Consider the following 22,496-nt stretch of genomic DNA (forward strand, 5'->3'; position numbering starts at 1 on the left):
GTTTGGACTTGCACCCTGATCACTCTATCCTCCTGGAGCATCTACATACCACCATTGGACTGTCAGACTCTGCACTCAAGTGGTTTCAGTCCTACCTTTCTGATAGGACTGAATATGTCTCACTAGGAGGCTCCTAGTGATCCTCCAGGAGGATAGAGTGATCCACCTTATCGAATGCAGCGGTTAGGTCAAGTAGGATGAGGAGTGATGGTGATCCGTCATCGGCTGTCATCAGCAGGTCATTTGTCACCCTCAGCAGAGCTGTTTCAGTACTGTGGGCTGTACGAAAGCCTGACTGAAATGTCTCAAAAAGGTTGTTGTGGTTGAAATGGTCTTGGAGCTGAGAGGCAACCACCTTCTCTAACACCTTGGACAGAAAGGCCAGGTTGGAAATAGGCCTGTAATTGGCTAGAACCTCCGGGTCCAGGGTGGGCTTCTTGAGAAGGGGACGGATGACAGCAACCTTGAGAGCAGTTGGGACATGACCAGTTTGAAGGGAGAGGTTGACAGTTTGTGTAATGAGAGGACTGAGGATGGGAATGTGTTATTTGAGCAGAGCAGTGGGAATGGGGTCCAGGGCACACGTGCAAGGTTTCATTTTGCTGAGGATTTTCTCCATGTGGCTCTGCTGAACCTCAGTGAAATATGAGAGGGATGGCACACTCCCAGGCAGGGGGTTGGTGACAGGAGGAGACAGAGGGGAGGAGCTGGGCATCTGAGAGCGAATGCGAAAAAAGTCAATAAAATTATTACATTGCTCCTCAGTTGCCTCAGTTGAGGAGGATGATTGTGGCTTCAGAAGATGGTCTATGGTGGAGAAAAACTGCTTAGAGTTGCCAGGATTTTTATTTATTAGGTTGGAGTAGAACTGAGACTGAGCATCTTTAAGGGACTTGGAATAGGCCTTTTGGTGTTCACGGAAAATCAGTTCATGCACAGTGAGCCCAGAGTGTCTGAAGCGCCGCTCCAGTACACGCCCAGCTCTTTTCATTTTCCGCAGTTCTTCTGTGAACCAGGGGGCGGATCGTGAAAATCTGACCTCACGTGTCTTGACAGGAGCATGGAGGTCAAAAACACTGCTCAAGGATTTGTTATAGTGCTCCACTACTTCATCCATTGATGCAGAGGCTGGGAAGGAGATGTGCTGAAGATCCATGGTCATGGTGGCTGGGTCAATGCTTTTCCAGTTTCGGAAAACCATTTGACGCTTAGGTCTAGTAGGGGGCAGCAGAAATGTCAAGGCCATTGAGACCACCTTGTGGTAAGACACACCCAGACTGTAGACCTGCAGGTTGTTAATAGGGACAGAGTCAGTGATAACTAAGTCAAGAGTGTGTCCCTTGTTGTGAGTAGGAACCTCAACATGCTGCTGCAGGCCAAGACCCTCAAGCATACTCAGGAACTCTGTTGCAAAACGACAGGAGGGATTGTTCACATGAATATTCACATCACCAATTATCACTATATGTTGGATGACATGGTGCAGAGTGAGGTGAGTAAATCATGTATCTCAGGGATACAACTTGAACTGTCACCTGTGTCTCCACACTGGGGAAAAACCTTTCCACTGTCAACAGTGTAACAAGAGTTTCCGTCAGTCAGGTCAACTGAAGACACACATGCGTACCCACACAGGAGAAAAACCTTTCCACTGTAAACAGTGCGACAGGAGTTTTATTGAGTCATCTGGTCTACAGAATCATCAGCATATCCATACTGGAGAAAGACCTTTCCACTGTTAACAGTGTAACAAGAGTTTCAGTCAGTTAAGTAACTTGAAGACGCACCAGCGTATCCATACAGGGGAAAAACCTTTCCACTGTAAACAGTGTGACAAAAGTTTCAACTCATCATCTAACCTGAAGAAACACCAGCATATCCACTGGAGAAAAACCTTTCTATTGTACGCAGTGTGAAAAGAGTTTCAGTCAAGATCATCTGAAGGCACACCTGCGTCTCCACACCGGAGAAAGACCATACTACTGTGTGTGTGTGTGTGTGTGTGTGTGTGTGTGTGTGTGTGTGTGTGTGTGTGTGTGTGTGTGTGAAATTGAATTAAGCTTACTGTTTCACCACATAGGAGACTGTTGTATTCAGTAGGTGTTGGTGGGCGGGTTTTCCATTCACAGCAGAAACCTCTCTGTAAAAGAGAACTGTCAGGGGAGGGAGGAACAAGAGAGAAAGAGAGAGACAGAGAGAGAGAGAGAGCAAGAAAAGCTTAGGGAGAAAGAGTGTGACGGAGAGAGAGACATATCGTTGCTGTCGGGCAGAAACCTCTTATCTCCATATTCTAACTTTTTGTGTTTTTTAGTAAATTAACGCCCTACTTGATCATACTACAGCGTCACACAAAAGCATCAAAAGTAGCAGATCTACAAGCTCGAAACGCGCAGCGACACGTGTTTAGCTTGTAGATCTGGTACTTTTGATGTTTGTGAATTGAATCCTGAAAAGCGACAGTTTTGGACATAGGAGGTTTCCACCCGATAGAGACTATATTATCACTAACACAGTGAAGGCTCTGGGTACGGCAGATGAACGCACAGCAAGCCGGCATCCTTTGCTGCTCACACACACACAAGCACGCATGCCATGCACGTACGCACACCTTTCATTTATTTATTTAGCTTATTACCACGTGCCCAAAAACTTGGACAGGGGTTACGTTCTGGTTCAGGTGGAACTGGAGTATAATGACCATTGCATAATGTGTCGGCAGAGGTACTATGCAGTCTGCTGAATGCAGACCTTCTAGTTTTCTTCTATGTTTTTGGTTTCCCATTGTTGCATAATATCGTTCAGTGGTAGCGGTCATGCCACACATTGTTTACATTCAATAGAAAGAGTGACAGAGGGGGAGAGGAAAGTGATAGAGGGAGAAATAGCATGAGGGAAATTGAGAGAGAGAGAGAGGGAGCAGGTTCACGAAAGAGTCGGGGATTGAGTTTCGGTCTCAGTGTGTGGGTCTTGAGCTTGGAAGCCATCCAGTTGATGATGATGTGACACAGTAGTGTATGAGACGGCCTCCTGACGGAGCAACTCTTCTCTATTTCACTACATCTCTCCGTTTACCTCCCCTGCACCCTCTCTCCCCCCCCTCTCTCTGCATCTCACTTACACTTTCATATTGCTTTTTCCTCTTCTACTTGCCCCTCTGTCTTTCTCTTTCTATCCCTCACTCTGTGTGTCTGTGTGTCTGTCTGTCTGTCTGTTCAATGGCCGGTCATCAAATCATTTGTTTAGGAATGCGACAAAAAGAAAAAAATCTCCATGAATTCAAAGCTTCATGGTGTAGTTGTGTAATTGATAGAAAATAAGTCATTATTTGGGTGAGCTACCCCTTTAAGTGTACATGCTTTTGTATTATATAGGCCAACATGCAAATTGGACGTTCCAGGAAAGTACACAGCACTTAATTAATTCATAGCATTACTCTGCTCTACTTGATTCTGTTCTCCTACACTGTTCGGTTGTACTCTGCTCTGCTCTCCACTGTGTTCTGTTTGACTCTGTGTAGAGGAAGAACAGAGTAGTAGCAGACTGCAAACATAATGGTGGCACCAGAGGAAAGGCCACTGGGTCACCCAAATCAGTAGGGGACAGGATCATAAAGGTGCTCTGCAAATTCCACGGCTGTACAGCCAAGTAGTTTCCGACGTACATTGTTTGGTAAGTGATGGACCGACAGATAAACTGACATTATGGACAACCAATACGGCCAGCATTTGAATCCATTGGACTGGGGCTAAAATATCTAATATGTGAATGGCTGCATGTGCTTTGTTTCTTTATTTTTTTTTTACTGCTTGGTAAACAAGCAATTTCAAGATGTCTGTTTTGGTTCAGATACAGTAACTCTCTATGAGCATTTACCCTCATTTTGTACCCGAAATGAATCACATAGAAAGATTAAACATATGATGGAAACAAATAATTGACAGCTTAATTGATTATGAATAACAGTTTGGTAGTTGCAGCCCTAGTATCTAATGAATGAACTTTAGGACCCAATGAATAAGCCCACATAAGTACATGACAAAAATGATTTTGTCATTTAAAACAAGAGGGCACAGAAGTGTGCACGATAATGTTTGTTGTGCTCAAGTACAAATGCATCCAATTTAGAATATTGCCCTGTAATCTGTTCGTCAGCTACAAAATCTGATTTGAAAAAATTACAGGTTGCTCAGAATAAAGCGGCTCGTCTGGCTAATGGTTGAACAGATGCTAATGCTACTGCGGAACATTATTACCACCAATAAGCCGTCTAGCTTGGCTCACCATACAAATGACTTCTGAACATGGGTACAACACCAGAGGAGCAGCTTCTGGTAACATAAGAACAAAAACAGCACCAAAAACACATTTTCTAAAACTTACTGGTATACTGTAGTTGCAGCCCTAGACCGGATTAACCCTTCGTGGTGCCCGGTGCATGTGTGTGCGTATCTATGTGAAGTCAGTCGGATCAGCGATTGTCCAAAATATCTGTAAATACGCAAATCCCCATATATAGAGATCCCAAAGTGCATAACTGGGCTCTCTCCAAATAAGGTGATCGAGGCCATTAATAAAGAACGTGCCCAATTCAGGGCGGTGCATGACCTGCAAACGGTGCCTGCGAAAACTGGTGTTGTTAGGCATGCATGGTTATACAAGGCTTTATACAAGGTGTGGAACTGCCTCCCTGTACATCAGTGTAAGAGAAGGGACCAGCACAGAGTGAGAGATACTATCGGAGTGCATATAGAAAGATATAGAAAGAAAGTCACGTCATAAACATTCCTGGATCATAAAGCCAGACATCCCTGGTTGAGAACTCCCCGGCCAGTGCCACACCCTAGTACCACTAGACCCCTATACTCCGTCCCCATCACAGTCCATGTATAGCAGTATGTTTGACAATGGACCAGCTCTCCTGGAAGGAATCCGGTCCCAGTCTTCCCAGACTCAGGAAAGAAAACCCACATCTGTAACCAGTGTGGCAAGAGTTTCATTTTCTCAAGTGACCTGAAGAAACACCAGCGTATCCATACTGGAATAAAGCCTTTCCACTGCACAAATTGTGACCGGAGTTTTACTCGGTTAGATAACCTAAAGACTCACCAGCGTATCCATACTGGCGAAAAACCTTTCCACTGCAAACGGTGTGACAAGCGTTTCAATCAGTTTGGTCACCTAAAGATACACCTGCGTATCCACACTGGAGAAAAACCTTTCCACTGCAAACGGTGTGACAAGCGTTTCAATCAGTCAGGTGACCTAAAGATACACCTGCGTATACACACTGGAGAAAAACCTTTCCACTGTAAACAGTGTGGCAAGAGTTTCACTTCCTTAAGTGCCTGAAGAAACACCAGCGTATCCACACTGGGGACAAACCTTACATCTGTAAACAGTGTCACAAGAGTTTCAGTCAAGCAAATCACCTGAAGACACACCAGTGTATGTACAGCATATAGGTCAATAGAACTAGATTATATAATGTTAATCTGTCTTTTTGTATTCATTTTTTAAATAGTTTATTATTATTATTTTATAACTTTTTTTGGTATTTTTAGTTGTACATTTGTATTGTATTTTCTTTGTTCAGGACCCCAGGCAGACTAGAGGCTCATTCATGTGTCTCTAATGGGGATCCTTTAATAAACATAAACATAAACATAAACATAAACATAAACATCCACACACAAGCATGAGAGCATTCATCACCACACACGCTCAAAGAGTAAATAAAGACACCTGGCCCGAGGTGGTCTTTCTTTGGCAGAGTAATGACCGGGCTGTCACCGATAACAGAGAGTGAGGCAAGGGACACACGTCACGTGTGAGCTGATGTTTCAAAAGGAGACAGTGATGCAGCATCTATGAAAATTGGAAGGAGTTAACCCATTTAGACCGGGAAAGCATCTGTGTCATTTTAAGATTGCTTTGGGCTATTCAAAAATAGCAGATCTACAAGCTCATAGCGCGGCACCGAGTGCCGCTCTATGAGCTTGTAGATCTGCTATCGTGGAAAATGTGTGTAAATCTTTGAATATGTATATACATTTTTAACTAAAATCTTTGCTTCTGGCGGTCCCTGGAACAAAATATTTTGAGATAGGGGGGTCCGCGGCCAAATACATATAATTTTGGGTGGTCCTTGACTTTATACTATTATAGCAACATAAGTAATAATAAAATAAAATAAAACTATAGGATTTAGAAGACATTTGTAGAAACCCCAGAAGCAAAGATTTGAGTTAAAAATGTTTGCTTTAAAAAAAAATATATTCAATGATTTGCACACATTTTCAAGATTTCTTTAAAAAAAATCACACCCAGTGTGAAGTGGGCGGTGTGTTCATCACAGTGGTCATCATAGTGATGGAAGCTCACTTCAAAAAAGAAATACATTTATTGAAAATAATCTTTATTGGTCATCATAGTGATGGAAGCTCACTTCCAAAAAAAAATGATTTTTGGAAGTCCATAATCTTATTTATAGGTTATTAATGTCATCATGTGTCTCGCTAGCCAATCACAGTGCTGAATAGAGTCAGCCAATCACAGTACAGCTAACTGGGCCAGCTGGGCCAATCACAGTGCAGGAAACTAATACTAATGAGATGTCCCAACCCCACTTATAGGGGCGGCTACACCGCCCAAAAATAGCAGATCTATAAGCTCATATCATCTAACCTGAAGAGCCACCAGCGTATCCACACCAGGGTTCATTTTGTAAGTTTTAGTCATAGACTTTTAAATTAAATGTCATTTGAAATCTGAAATATTTAGTTTTAGTCTAAATATAAGATTTTAGTCGACTAAATATACAGTCGATTTTGTTGACAAAAATATATTTTGGCGGGCCTTGATGTGGTCATAATAGCTGATTTTACACTTGGTTGCATGCTGAAAATAGCTGATCTACAAGCTCACAACGCGTCGCAGCATAGCTTAGTTTTTATTTTGTTTTTATTTAGTTTTCGTCAGTGAAAAAAAGGAGGTTGACGGATTCTCTTTTGTCATAGTTTTATTCGATGAAATTTACACTGATCCACACAGCAGAAAAACGTTTCTGCTGTTTTCTCTGTGACAAGAGTTTCAATGTGTTAAGTGACCTGAAGAGACACCAGTGTATCCAGACTTGGGAAAAACATTTCCAGTCTTTGTAATTGTGTTTACAATGCGAGTTCTGAGTGGTTACAGCTCACATATTTAATGATCACACAGCAGAGATCAAGGATTTAGTATCAAATGGATTTTTTTTTTTACATGGCATCAGTCGAGTAGCTTGAAGAGCAAATACAAACAAACGGCATAAATAATAAATAGAGACGTGAGATGAAAACCATGACTCCCTTTTCAAGAAGGTAGCATGGAACATTTCCTGTTCTGGGTCAGTTTGTCAGCTTCATTTGACAGCTCAGCAGCAGATTTGAACTGGAATCACACGACACCTTCATGATCCGGTTCAAATCTGCTGCCGAGCCGATCAAATGAAGCTATGATGACAAACTGACCCGTACATCCGTTCCCCAATCCGGGAACGCGTCTCTGTCATTTTAGATTTCTTTGGCTATTCAAAAAACTAATCTTTCAATATCTATATTTTTTAAGCGAACATTTGTACCTCAAATCTTTACTTCTGGGGGTCCCTGGAACAAAATATTTGACAAATGTTCGCTTTAAAAAAAATATATTCAAAGATTTGCACAAATGTTCCACGTTTAAAAAATGTTTTAGCAGAGCTTGTATATCTGCTATTTTTGAATAGCCAAAGAAATCTTAAAATGACACAGATGCGTTCCCGGTCTTAATGGGTTAAAGGAAATGTTTATGCCACCTTCTGGAAAAGGGAACCACAGTTATGCACAGAGACTATTATCATACAAGACCGTGGGTTCTCAATGTGGGGTCCAGGGACCACCACAGGTCCAAAACGACCCTTCATGGGTCTGTAACACAGAGAGTGTACAGGATTGTTACAGTGTAGATTGGCGTTCCAGTGATTCTAAAACCTAACTTTTTCATTTCAAGGACCCCCAGTTTGATAAGCATTAGGCCACGGATCCCCATTTGATACCTGGAGACCGGCTTCGAATGCTATCAATGCACTGAATGGGACATTATCACGTTTTATCAGACCATTGAATGGGCGAAGTAGGCGATATCTGACCTCCCCGCGATTTAGCAGACCATTCATTGAGGGCGTAATCAGGAGAGACTGACCTACCCGGAGGCAGAGCAGTCCCCACAACACGATTTACGATTCTGTGCCTATCAGTATTAGCCTGACACTCAGCCTGAATTTTCATTTCGTTTCACTCCATTATTCAGTCTGAAAGCCCTCTCATTGCAGCCGATTTCTGAGATGGGGGCGTGGCCAAAGTGGGACTCTTTGGCAATTGGTTCATACTGGATTATCCCGATCCCGATTCGTCGTACAGATTTTCAACCGAGAAACACCCGCCTTCGACAGCGTCACCAGACCCTGAATGCGAGGCAAACAATTCAGGGGGTGGAGCCAGGCTATATCGGTATAGAACTCGGACGACGTTTAGTATGCTCAAGCGAACGTCGCAACGTTCGGCATGGCAACTTGCTCGCTTTAGCTCGCTCGGTGGTCCCTCTCGTGGCTCCAGTTCGCTTCAGACTGCGTGCCTCCGTCATGGTCCAAAACCGAAACGTGACTTTATATAAGTCATCTCTGTTGGTAGATCAGTATGTCCTGATAACACCCAATGAATGGTGTGATAAATCGCGGGTAGGTCAGTATGTCTCCTACTTCGCCCATTCAATGGTCTGATAAAACGTGATAATGTCCCATTCAACGCATTGATAACATCCGAATCAGGTGACCTGGATCTGTGTCCATTTGGTTCCATTTGTACACTCTCCTGAGTTACAGACCCGAAAGGGTCCATAGGGACGGCTGGTGGCCCCCGGGTCAAACATTTAGAACTGCTGATATACTAACATTCGCCGGTCTCTTCTAATCTCACTACTGTACGTTAAGAAAGCTAATTAATACAGGGGTTCTCAACCTTTTCTGGATCAGGGCCCACTTGAAAATCGAGAAAGCGTCCGTGGCCCACCCATCTGACCACTGTGGTCAGATAATGTGATGCAAGCTCCGTACGGCACTTTGGTACAACGAAAGTTGTCTTTAAATGTGCTTTATAAATTAACGTTATTTGATTTGAATGTAATGATCAATCAATCGATTGTATTACGACTTGGATCAATGAAACCAACGTAGAATACGTTTCTATAATATGCATCGGTGCGGAATCACAATGAAAACACATTTTCCAAGGTTTTAAAGACAAAAATACCATACCATTTTGTGTTACATTCCTTTTTATATATTGATGTTATTTTATCATTAAAATATTAGTTTTTTGCCAATTATTTGGGGGGTCCACTTGCAATATCCTCGCGGCCAAACAGTGGGCCCCGGCTCGCAGGTTGAGAATCGCCTTGAGTTTAAAAAACTTCGTTAACAAACAGATGTACAAGCTCAACACGTTGTGAGCTTGTAGATCGGCAGTTTTTTTGTAGAACTTTTTTTTGACACAGTAGGGGAAAAGTAGGGGATTAATTTACGTAAAAAAAAAATAAAAAAAAGTTTAAACGTGGAAATAAGAAGTTTCTGCCCAACAGCAACAATGGGCTCTGATGCCGGATACGAGAGTCACCGGTTTGATTCCCAGGCCCAGCTGACCTTTGCCGCACGTCACTCCCTGACTCTCTCCCCCTGTTACCTGTTCTCTATCAATGGAGGCAAGAAAAGCCCCCCAAAATAACTTAAAAATAATAATAACGTAATTGTCTCTTGTTGGCAGATTCCATTATGGAGCACCCCGTCACTGTCGTCTACTGGTAGAACAGCATTTTAAAGGCAGGGCGACAGATCAGTTTAAATGCTGGATATTCAGATGCTGGAGAAACCGTACTTAAATGTCATAATTTGTCATTCTCATAAACAAGGAATATGCTTTATAAATGTTGGAAAAAAGGTGTTTGAATAGCTAAATCTTCCCCCAACATTCAGTTGAGCATTTTGTGATGCCAGGAGAGGAGGAAGTCCACCCTGGAAACTCACCTGAACTCCCTATGGCAGTGTTTTCCAAACAGTGGGTCGAGACCCCAGTTCGGGTTGCGGGTCATTTTTTACGGGTTGTGAGTAAATGTCCCCTTATTTTTTATTTCCTATGTTTTGTTTTCAATTATTATTATTTCAAAACTATTTAAAAAAACCAAATTCAAACATGTATCAAAATAATTTCATAAATAAAATAAAAACAATCAAAGAAATTCCCTAAATAAAAAAAAAGAAGTAGTGGCTATTTTCAGTAGTTTGGGTCCCGGGGATACATTTAATTTCTCTTTTGGGTCTCAAGCTCAAATGTTTGGGAACCACTGCCCTATAGGGCATAGCAGTGGTGCCACAGATAGAAAACCCATTATTTTTTCTGCCACTGCTATGCCATATAGACAGATATAAGGATATATAATATTAATATACATTCAATTTAACCATCTACAGTAGAGATGTCCAGAGCATTACAAATATGTCGGATTTTTAAATGCTACACATTTACAATGTTCATTTATAGGCCAATATTGTAACAAGTGCTGACAATACAGTGTAAAGCAGTGTTCAGAACATCTCATTTTAAGTCATTTCCATATAATATTATGGAAGAAAATAAGCTGGTATTGTTGTTTAGATATAGTATGTATATGTAAATATCAAAAGTTGTCCATTATCTGTTGCCTTACCTTTGATAACAATATTTTAATAACAATAATAATAATATTGTAATTATTGGGTTTGTCAGATCCATATAAAACAACAGTCGGGGTCAGTTCTGTAATATCTCTCAACAAGTTTCACAGGTCCAATTAAGGTTTGGGTCCGTCATTAAAAACAAAACAAAAAACAAACAAAAACGTTGAAACCAATCGTTGAACAGCAAATTTCTTGGTCCATTAAGGTTCATTTTTCGCGGCTAATTTTTGACCCCCGAAGATCTCTGCTGTAAATTACAATAATGACTTCTACTGAAGCCAAGAGGTCCACCGGTTCAAATCCTACTGCAGCCTGCTGTGTCCTCGAGCAAGATGATGAACCTCACCCGCCCGGGAGGACCCTAGAGCACTGTTTCTCAACGTCCGTTTCTGAATTTAACTGAGAGTGTACAAATGAAACCAAATGGACCCATAAGGGTCCATTTGGTTTCATTTGTACACTCTCAGTTAAATTAACACTGAGAATTGCACAGTGTGGACTGGGGTCCCAGAGATACAAAACATTTGTACACTCTCAGTGTTAAGGGTCCATTTGGAACCCTGGTGGCCTTTAGAGATCAAAGGTCAGTCAGTGTTTGTTGTTAGCTGTGCGGTGGTTCCGATTGGCCGTCAGCAGGCGGCTGTGGGTGGGGCGGGGCTTCAGGTTGTCCGTCATCCTGGTAACCATTGGCATGCCGCCCGTTAGACACCTAAACCGAGAGACCACACACACACACACACACACACACACACACACACACACACACACACACACACACACACACACACACACACACACACACACACACACACACACACACACACACACACACACACACACACACACACACACACACACAATACTTTAATTATTACTCTCTTAGAAAAGTAATTAGTTACAATGCTCGTCAATCTACTTCTGTGTACTACAGACGTCCCAGAGTAACCCTAACCTCAGTAAGACTATGCCTAAACCTAACCTCACCTCAGTAAGACTATGCCTAAACCTAACCTCACCTCAGTAAGACTATGGCCATGTTTAGATGAAGACGCTCTCTAGTGAAAACGTCAAAGTGTCGTTGCGTTCTCACTTTTTATTTTGCCTTTAGACGGTGACGCACCACTGATTGAAAACGATGTAGTGTGCATGCCATACCATGCCAGGTGGCTAGGTGGCGGTGACGTGTCTTCTTGCTATCAGAACTGTTTGTTTGGTTGCCATGTCCACTTATTATAAGCGACTTTGGGCTTGTTTCTAAAGTGTGGTTGCTTATTTGGACTTGTTTCCTCCTAATGTTGTTTAAACCAGTGGTTCTTAAACATCTTCATGTCAAATGATGTATTTGTCCACAAACCCCCCCACTTCTGAAAATATTTTGTGTCAGGGACCCCCATACAAGATTTGTGTTGTTAAAAAGAATTCCACTCTGGAAGGAGGTTTCACTTTATTGCGTTTTCAACCGTCTAAAACGGACGGCACATCTGATACTTTATTTTGCCGTTTTCTGTAGAGACCGTCCTCGTGTAAACGGCACCTATGCCTAAACCTAACCTCACCTCAGTAAAGGTCCTTACACACCGGGGCGAATTCTTCATGCGAATAAATACGGTTTTTTTAAAAACCTTATAAAGTCAATGCAAGCGTCCACATCAGTTTCGCGGAGCGAAAAAGCGTCTTTTAATTATTCGGAACGAGTCCGAATTTTGCGTATATTCGCATAATCGCCGGTGTGTGACCTTAAGACTATGCCTAAACCTAACCTCACCTCAGTAAGACTATGCCTAAACCTAACCTCACCTCAGTAAGACTATGCCTAAACCTAACCTCACCCTCAGTAAGACTATGCCTAAACCTAACCTCACCTCAGTAAGACTATGCCTAAACCTAACCTCACCTCAGTAAGACTATGCCTAAACCTAACCTCACCTCAGTAAGACTATGCCTAAACCTAACCTCAGTAAGACTACGCCTAAACCTAACCTCACCCTCAGTAAGACTATGCCTAAACCTAACCTCACCTCAGTAAGACTATGCCTAAACCTAACCTCAGTAAGACTATGCCTAAACCTAGCCTCAGTAAAACTATGCCTGCCAGGGAGCCAATCAGACACAGGTAAGGCGGGTCTATCCTATAACGTTGGTGGGATTCATAATCAAGCGTCACTGAGAGACAAACAGAGAGACAGGCAGGCAGACAGACAGACAGATGAGCAGACACACACACACACACACACACACACACACACACACACACACACACACACACACACACACACACACACACACACACACACACACACACACACACACACACACACACACACAGAAGTGTCTCACCTTTCTTCAGGATGTGGAGAAGCAGTGAGACAGGCAGTGTTAGACAGTTAGTCAGGGACACGCCCACATTGACAGCATGTCGCAAGTTCATGTTTTTATCCATAACAAATCTGATATTCAACAATTAGTGCAGATATTGTATTTCTTTCATAAAGTGACGAATTCAAAACTGTATAATTATTGTACACACACACACACACACACACAGCTTGTAGATCCGAATTATTTTTCCGACCTATGTTTTGGCGGTTCAACTATTGACCCGTCTATTTTTAGTTTTAACCAAAACATTTCACTTAGAGCACCTCACAACTTGTAGATCAACTATGTTTGGGCTAACCCATTAACAGCACAGATTTCATTTTAGATTTTTGCGTTGGCTATTCAAAAATAGCAGATATACAAGCTCACAGCTTTTTAGAAAAATCTTGAAAGTGTGAGAACTACTGATTTAGGCATTTTGTAGAATCTGCCTCAGGTCTTAATGGGTTAAGTGCGCGCACGCACGCACGCACGCACGCACGCACACACACACACACACACACACACACACACACACACACACACACACACACACACACACACACACACACACACACACACACACACACACACACACACACACACACACACACACACACACACACACACACACACACACACACACACACACACACACACACACACCTGTAGGGGTTGTGTTTCAGCAGGCGGTGGGTTTTTCTTGCTCATGACGACGGTCTCTCGGAGCTTCAGCAGAGTGTAAGTTAGCGTGACCCAGGGGGCGCCACTGAGCCCCCACGCCGGCCGGCTCCACTCCTCCTGCTCCTCCTGGTGGCAGAGGGTTGTCACCGTCATGAAAATGTTACTTGACCATTAATTGTCACGCAAATGACACGGTTCCGATAAAATCTCACTGAAAAAGTTTGTATGGCCAAGTCCTAATGTGCGATTTATGAAAGGAGCCCCCCCTCACACTAGTGCCGTTTCCTAAACTATTAACACAATATGTAAAATGATGAGGTTATTGAATGTTGTTCCAGCTATTCTACATGCTGTCAACCAGGTGATGAAATCACAGATTGAGGCTTTATCTTTTGCTTTTATATGAAATATCCGAATATAAAAATTTTATGGAAGATGCTTCTAAACACATTGCTAGTTTGACCACTTCAAATGCTCTAATGGTAAAATAATAACCGAAAATAGCCTATCTACAAGCTCTCGATGCGTCTGCGACGCATTGAGAGCACCCATCTGATGACTTAACACGGCAGAGAGGCTGCCGTGTTAAGTGATCAGATGGGTGGGCTGCGTGTTTTCAGTAAATGTTTATTTTAATCAACAAACAATTAATTGTGTTCTGGCATGGAACTAACATGGTGTATACTTCAACCTCTTATTTATCAATCTAATAATGTATTATATTTGAACTGGGGACCCCCCACCCTGACAAGCACTTGGAATTGTAGTAGTTGAGGCATTACATTCAGTTTAATAAATATAGCCGATCTACAAGTCTACAACGCCTCGTGTTGCGAGAGGTTGTGAGCTTGTAGATCGGCCATTAAATTTTTTTGCTTCTTGCTTATATTATTTGACAATTTGGCCAATGTTTGACCAGTTTTTATAGTATAGTTTGATGCTGTAATTGTCTTTTTTTCCTTTTCTTTTCTTTCTTTTTTCAGGTATTAAAAAGGTCTTAAAAGTCCTTAAATTAAACCGATTAAACAATGATGTAATAATTGTGACAGGTCCTATACAGTACCTGGTGTTTGGTTTTCACCGCCGGGAACAGAGGCCCCGCCCCTCCGCCTGACCCCACACCCAACGGGTTCTGGACCAGGTCTATGGTCGCTATGGGAACCGGACTGGACGGAACCGGGATGTTCTCTGCCAACATCTTGTCCTCTGAGAGAGAGAGAGAGAGAGAGAGAGAGAGAGAGAGAGAGAGAGAGAGAGAGAGAGAGAGAGAGAGAGAGAGAGAGAGAGAGAGAGAGAGAGAGAGAGAGAGAGCAAACATGGAACATGGGTCTGTTTCAAAAAACAGAATAGGCTCTATGCACAGCAGCCATATTGGAAATACATTTCCTTATTTCCTTCACAGGTGTTACCAATGATTCTAATGAAGGCTCTGTTCCATTTCATGTAGCACAGTGGTTCTCAGACGTTTTAATTTCAAGGACCCCCATAACTCTGAGAGTGTACGGGTCCATTTGGTTCCATTTACACAACCGTAAGGGGCCATTTGGAACCCCCTCAAGGAACCATGAGGGTATAGTACCTGGACCACACTTTGAGACCCACTGGTGTAGCAGAGTGTTTCCAGTGAGCCAACATGTACAATATCAGCACTCTGACTCTGTTTGACTAGAATGGAACAGAGCCTTCATTAGTATCATTGGTAACACCAGATCTACAAACTCACAGCATGGCACAAGAGCTTGTGCATCTGTATTTTTGAACACTTTTGAAAATGGTTGAACATTTTTGAAAATTGTACATGTTTTAACACAAATTTACTTGGGGGTCCCTGGCACAATACATAACATAGCAAATATATATCAATGCAAAACATACCAAATACATATTCTTGGCCCACAAAAGTTTAAGAACTACTGATTTAGAAGGCATTTGTAGAATCGGCCTCAGGTCTTAATGGGTTAATTCATCCAGGGTTTCATAAAAGTCGAGGTTTGACTAAATCTGGTGCATCCTGGCTCACTGTGTTTCACGTAGGCCAAGCCAGGTTGACTACATCACTGGTTCTCAAAGTGGGGTCCGGGACCACCAGGGTTCCCAGGGGGTCCCTAGCAAAATGTTTTAATATAGCATCGCAATCAGTCTAACCACTTTAACCCTATAATGCACTGTTTCCCAAACAGTGGGTCGGGGGCCGATTTTCGTGGGTCGCAACTTAAGTGAATATCTTATTTTTGTCTCATTTCCTACATTTACAAAAATATTATTTCAAAAGATCACAACTTTTCATCAATTAAAAACAATTGCAAAAATGTTCTTAAGTATTTCATAAATACAATTTAAAAATCAAATCATTTCCATAAATACATTTTTTTTAAACTTTAAAAAGTAGCAAAAATACCAGATCTTCAAGCTCGCAACGCGCACGAAACGACGTGTTGTGAGCTTGTAGATCTGCTATTTTCACTAGTTTGGGTCCCGGGAAAATGTCTAATGTCTTGAGCTAAATGGTTTGGGAACCACTGCTATAATGTATATTGTGCATCGGCTATTAGCCTCACTTGTAGATCTGCTATTTAAAAGAAAATCTTCTAAAAGGTGTGGAAACAAATCGAACCGTATTTTCAGATGGGGTTCTGTGGCCAAACACATTCATTTAGGGCTTTCTGATATAAAAAGGTTTGACAACTACTAGACTAATAAGACCTAATGCAGAACCTGTCTATTATAGGGCGTTGTATGCACTTCCCCTGGAGGCTGTCTTTTGTGACCAATCACAACACGGCAGTGGTGGAAAAAGTACTCACATTTCTTACTTAAGTTAATACTGCAATATAGAAATACTCTGTTACACGTATAAGTCCGGAATTCAAAATGTACTTGAGTAAAAGTACAAAAGTATTGGCATCATAATGTACTTAAAGTAGCAAAAGTAAAAGTACTCATTAAGCAGATCTACATGCTCACAATGCGTCATGATGCAACGCATTGTGAGCTTGTAGATCGGCTATTTTCAAATGGCCGAAAGGTATATAGGGCTGAAGTGGGTAATGTATGTTTTGTAATAATAATCACAATCTGCAAAGTAACTAGTAACTAAAGTTTTCAAACAATTGCAGTGGAGTAAAAGTATAATATTTGCCTCTGAGATGTAGTAGAAGTAAAAGTATTGGAAATTGGAAATACTCAAGTAAAGTACAAATACCAAACAATTGTACTTAAGTACATGTACTTAGTTACTTCACACCACTGCAATGCGGTTTCATGCCTGGGGAATGTAAACAGATCTGCAACGCAGAAACGTAACCTCCTTGGGCTATACTTCCAGACTCTCAATAGCAGTTTTGTTATTTTTCCTCAACTGTGCGTGTGTGTGTGTGTGTGTGCGTGTGCGTGTGCATGTGCGTGTGCGTGTGCGTGTGCGTGTGCGTGTGTACCTTTGTCCTGGTTATCCCCAGACAGACACTGGATAAAGGCAAAGATCAGCAGGATGAGCAGTGATGTCATCCCAATGCCTCTGAACGTCTCTGCCGCGCCTAGAGGTCACACAGGGGTCACGTTAAAGCTCCAGTATGCAACTTTCATGTTCTACCCACAGACTGTAAAAAATAATATGGACAAAGGGATCACCCATTGGTTTCTATTATAGACCCGTTGTGGAACCTGTAGTTCAGTGAAAAATGGCTGCAACCATGAGTGCAACCGCAAACCATGTGCTATTGGTGTGAAGGGGAGTGAGGGGCAGTGGTGGTACAAGTACTCGAATGTTTTACTAAAGTAAAAGTATCAATACTGCAATGTAGAAGTACTCTGTAAAAGTAAAAGTCCGGAATTCAAAATTAAAAAGTATGTTATCAAAATGTGCTTAAAGTACCAAAAGTAAAAGTACTAAAATGAATGAAAATAGACGATCTACAAGCTCACAACACGTCACGTCGCGAACATGTTGTGAGCTTGTAGATCGGCTATTTTCAAATACAATAGGTATACAATAGGGACTGGCGAGGGGTGGGTTTTCACTCAGTGTAACCCAATCAACAAGCCCTGAAAGCATACCCTGCTTTATCATCCATTTAAAAAAAAATTATGGGACCGTGATTTGACCAACAACACATATCATGCCGAGTGAAAGAAGACTTGAAACTAGCGAATGAAAACATAACGTCAATGGAATGAAATTTCTTTTGCAGCCGGAGGAGGGGAATCAGCATCAGCTGCTGGGCCATTAATGAGAACAGCAGAATTTTCATTTCTGGCTTTTTGTGTCATCCATTTGGTGTGTTTTTAACTCATTGTACCTTTAAAAATTGTTTAAAAATTATTCAATCAATCAACCAACAGATATTGATGAGACAATCAGCTAAATATGGTGAGCCAGTTTGAAGACCCTTGCTCTACAGAAATGATTACTATCACAAAATAGGACAAAAATAGCACACCACATTAAATCACTTATATACAAAAGAAATATTGATTTGAATTAAATAATCAATTAAAATAAATCTACAAGCTTGCAACATGTGATATGTGACATGTTGTGAGCGTGTAGATCAGCTATTTCCGCTGTACAATAAGGTATAAAATAGGTTTTAAGTGGTTAATAAGTCTAATTATTGTCAGTTGAAAAAAAAAATCTATTAGAAATGTTGCAATAATATTAAACATGAAATCACATTAACATTATGTCTTCTCTAAATATAATGCAATTTCAGTTGTAATATTAGTGACTTAAAACTGTCCTTGTTCATGGTTAATATGTGTTTATTGTAGAGAAACTGCAATACTGGCAAACGGTCAACAATATCCTCCACTAGAGGTCACTGTTGTTTCAGATTTAAGTCCACAAGCTGACAAGCTTCCAGATAAGCTGTTTTCATCAAATCTTTGCCCCAGAATAGAGATGCTAGGGTTCAGATGTAAATGAGATCATAGCTATTTTCTGGTGCAATAGAATTATTGTGCATTGTCCCTGTTAAATAAACAAATAAAACAGGGCTGGAAGAAGGAATCAGATTCTTAAAGTCCTGAATTCAAATTTAAAAAGTTATTGGTATTGCCATCAAAAAAATACTTTTTACTACCATCAAAAATGTGTCAAACATGTAAAAAAAAATAGCTAAAGTATAAAAGATCACAACGCATTGTTAGCTTGTAGATTTTCGATAGCCAAATTATAAAATAGGGTTTAATTGTTTAATGTATTTGTTATAATAATCTAAATCTGCAAAGTAACTAGCAACTAAAGTTTTCAAAGAATTGTAGTGGAGTAAGGACCTGCGCCATTTGCATCGGAGATGTAGTGGAGAAGTGCCAGCGCCGCGCTATGAGCTTGTAGATCAGCTATTTTAGAAAAATCGTGAAAATGTGTGCAAATCTTTGAATATCAATTTTTTAACATTTGTAACTGTCAAACGTCTCAACAAATGTCTTAATTTTTCTGAAAAACTATTGTTGCTATATCAGTGGTTCTCAAACTTTTTCCATGTCAAGGACCCCCAAAATTACCCCCATCTCAACATATGTTTTTGAGATGACAGAAGCAAAGATTTGAGTTAAAAAGCATCGCTTTAAAAAATATATATATTCAAAGATTTGCACACATTTTCAAGATTTTTCAAAAATAGCCAAAGTATAAAATAATGGTTAAAGTGGTTACACAGATGCCTTCCCGGTTTTAATGGGTTAAGTATTGCAGAATGGAGATGTCTGCTAAGAGTTGTCTGCTAAATACTTGTAATTAATTGTACATTTAAAATGGTAAATCCATACCAAAGTAGTTGACGAAGACCCCTCCGACCATGGCTCCACAGCCTCGTCCCAGACCCAGATGCAGTCCCTGCAGAATCCCCTGGGCTGAGGTCCTCAATGCTGGAGGAACCGCCGCGCTGAGGTACGATATACAGGCTGCCCACACCGATGCATGAGTGATTCCTATAGGACACAAGACAAATAATGGCTCTTAAATGGGTCTTTAACCACTGACCATGACGCTTCAACGTTTTTCAGTCCAAAGATCCCTTAGCTGAGAGAGAGATGAAGCAGGGACCCCCCACTACATATTGTATAAAATTGTGTTGCAGATTCAACTTTTTCATAGATTGCATGTGTAACGTTGTGTTGGATTCATGTTAGAGGGATAGTTCACCCCAAAATTACTTTTTTTCTATCGATTAGTCACCCCATGGAGACTTGAATTCATGGATATTTATTTTGTTTTTGTCGCATTCCTAAGCCAATAATTTGATGACCGGCAGCGGTTCCGGTAGGAGACACAAAGAGTCTCCTTTGTGTCTCCTACCGGTCCGCTGGTCATCAAATTATTGGCTTAGGAATGCGAAAAATCCATGAATTCAAGTCTCCATATGGTGACTAATCGATAGAAAATAAGTATTTTTTTGGGTGAACTATCCCTTTAATATGTATTTTCTGACAGTTAACCACTCAAACCTGCAATACGAAAACGTTTGCTTTGTCTGCTCCTTTTTCCACTACACCAAACCTCTTTGCCGATCTACAAAGCCGATCTCACAACGCCTCGCAGCACGAGGCGTTGTGAGCTTGTAGATCGGCTATTTTCGGCTAATGTTCCCCTCAGGGTTCAAGTGGTTAATGTACAAAAAAAAAATCCTAACACAAAAAGATTTGGTGGCCCCCTGCAGTAACTCTGGGGACCCCCTAGGGGTCTCGGACCCCCTATTGAAGACCCATGCTCTAGTCTTAGTGAAACGGACTTGAGTTACAACTGTAATTTTCCACTTTTTTCGTCTACACCAAATCTACGAAATAGTCGATCTAAGAGCTTGTAGATTAGCTATTTTTTTTTAGCTAATATTCCCCCCGGAATATGGATGCTGGGGTTCAAGTCAATCAAGTGGTAAAAAAAGGCTATTATGGTTCCACAGAGAACACATACAGTGTGTGTGTGTGTGTGTGTGTGTGTGTGTGTGTGTGTGTGTGTGTGTGTGTGTGTGTGTGTGTGTGTGTGTGTGTGTGTGTGTATGTATGTATGTATGTATATGTATATGTATATGTATATATATATATATATATATATATATAAATAATCATTAAAATCTGGGGGGCCACTTGCATTATCCCAGAGGTTGAGAACCACCGGTATACATCCTGTAAAAAGAGTTAATGATTAACAGAATAAAGAGACATTAAACTAACATCCTGTTCTGCATCACAGAGAGGAAAAGGAGCGTTTGGTTTGTTGATAAGAGAGTTTGAAAACAAACACACCCATTCTCCTGTCCTCAGCTGCCCTTTATACTGGCTCAAAGCCAACCCCTCCACTCACACTCACTCACACACTCACACACTCACACACTCACACACACACACACACACACACACACACACACACACACACACACACACACACACACACACACACACAATGTGTGCTTAGGGTTATGCCTGATTGTGTACCGTAAATAGATCTACAAGCCAGATCTGCTATTTCCGGCATCAGGATTAAGGTAAAAAAAATGGCATTCATAAAAAGCATAGTAATACAAATATGTGTGTGTGTGTGTGTGTGTGTGTGTGTGTGTGTGTGTGTGTGTGTGTGTGTGTGTGTGTGTGTGTGTGTGTGTGTGTGTTATAAAACATATACAGCCGATGACAGAGAAAAAAAATATTAAATACTAGTCCATACCGGGGGATGTGTGCAGTCAAAAGTATTTGCAGACTTTGGGTTATACACAGTAGCCTATATGTTTAGTTAAACTTTGGGAGACCAAGTTTGTTGCGGTCTTGCATGTTAATAATGGCATTGATTGAGCACAGCTGGTGAGAAAGACAGTCTGGGGGAGAGAGTTGTTAAGAGATCAGCTTGGGATGGGCACATTATCAAATTAAATAAATCTGTTTTTGAGGCAGGTGGTCCGCGAAGGACCCCAGGTTGGGCTTCACTGCGCTAAGCTGTTGTGGTAAGACGACAGCCGTCTGTGTATTCCTCTGACTCATACATGGGCAACTGGCGGCCCTCACTTAATGCGGCCCGCAGGTTAATATTGGAATACTGATATATTATTGATTTCAGCTGTTACAATTCCAAACATGCAAACATGACCCGCTTTAATTACTTCAGTCTATATTAGTAGCTTATTAACTAGTATTAATATTCTATTGTCTTTTTTATGTCCAGTGTATTTGTATTTAAGTTCATAAAGTTAACATAAGTAGACTAAATGCATTTGAAATTAACGAAAAGTTTACTTCTCAGGATTCCAATTCCAAAATAGCAAAAATAGCAAATCTACAAGCTCAAAACGTGTCATGCTGCGACGCGTTTAGATCGGCTATTTTTGCTACTTTTATGACAAAGAATGCGAAGTACGGCATTAATTTACGAAAAAAGTTAAAATACGGAGACAAGAGGTTTCTGCCCGACAGTATGCAATGTGGCCCTCTGGAGCGAGTGTGGAAATATAGTGGCCCTCTCCATCATCAAAGTTGCCGACCCCTGCTCTGACTCGATCTGTAGCCTACTCTCTGCCTAGCGCACCGCTTCCTCTCTAGTCAGCAGGAATACTTTGAGGATTCTAACAGGGGCCCTCATCCAAGGTTACTTCGACTATGCATGCCTCATGGTACCACAACACCACTAAGGCCTTAAAAACAAGGCTCCAGACATCCCAAAACAAACTGGTAAGGCTACTCCTTG

The 22,496-nt window shown here is 41.3% G+C and overlaps 1 protein-coding gene across 3 annotated transcripts in view; it reads right to left on the bottom strand.

The window, feature by feature from the left end:
* The window catches only part of LOC308089392 (major facilitator superfamily domain-containing protein 6-A-like), a 278,032-nt gene that overhangs the window by 233,766 nt on the left and 21,770 nt on the right, over nucleotides 1–22,496 (bottom strand). The window contains exons 10-14 of one of the 3 annotated variants that reach the window (XR_013933497.1): nucleotides 19,592–19,753; nucleotides 17,260–17,358; nucleotides 14,889–15,031; nucleotides 13,808–13,951; nucleotides 11,263–11,492 (exon numbers count right to left, since the gene is read on the bottom strand). Coding sequence is in view for 2 of the 3 variants with exons in the window: in XM_080434084.1 (XP_080290210.1) it covers nucleotides 11,385–11,492; nucleotides 13,808–13,951; nucleotides 14,889–15,031; nucleotides 17,260–17,358; nucleotides 19,592–19,753 (656 nt within the window). In the remaining variant the exon portion in view is untranslated. Of the gene's footprint in view, nucleotides 1–11,212; nucleotides 11,493–13,803; nucleotides 13,952–14,888; nucleotides 15,032–17,259; nucleotides 17,359–19,591; nucleotides 19,754–22,496 lie in introns of those variants that run through there. The other 2 variants (XM_080434085.1, XM_080434084.1) reach the window with 2 other exon arrangements.

The sequence above is a fragment of the Gymnoscopelus braueri genome (assembly GCF_963280865.1).
Source record: "Gymnoscopelus braueri genome assembly, chromosome: 7".
Taxonomy (NCBI): domain Eukaryota; kingdom Metazoa; phylum Chordata; class Actinopteri; order Myctophiformes; family Myctophidae; genus Gymnoscopelus; species Gymnoscopelus braueri.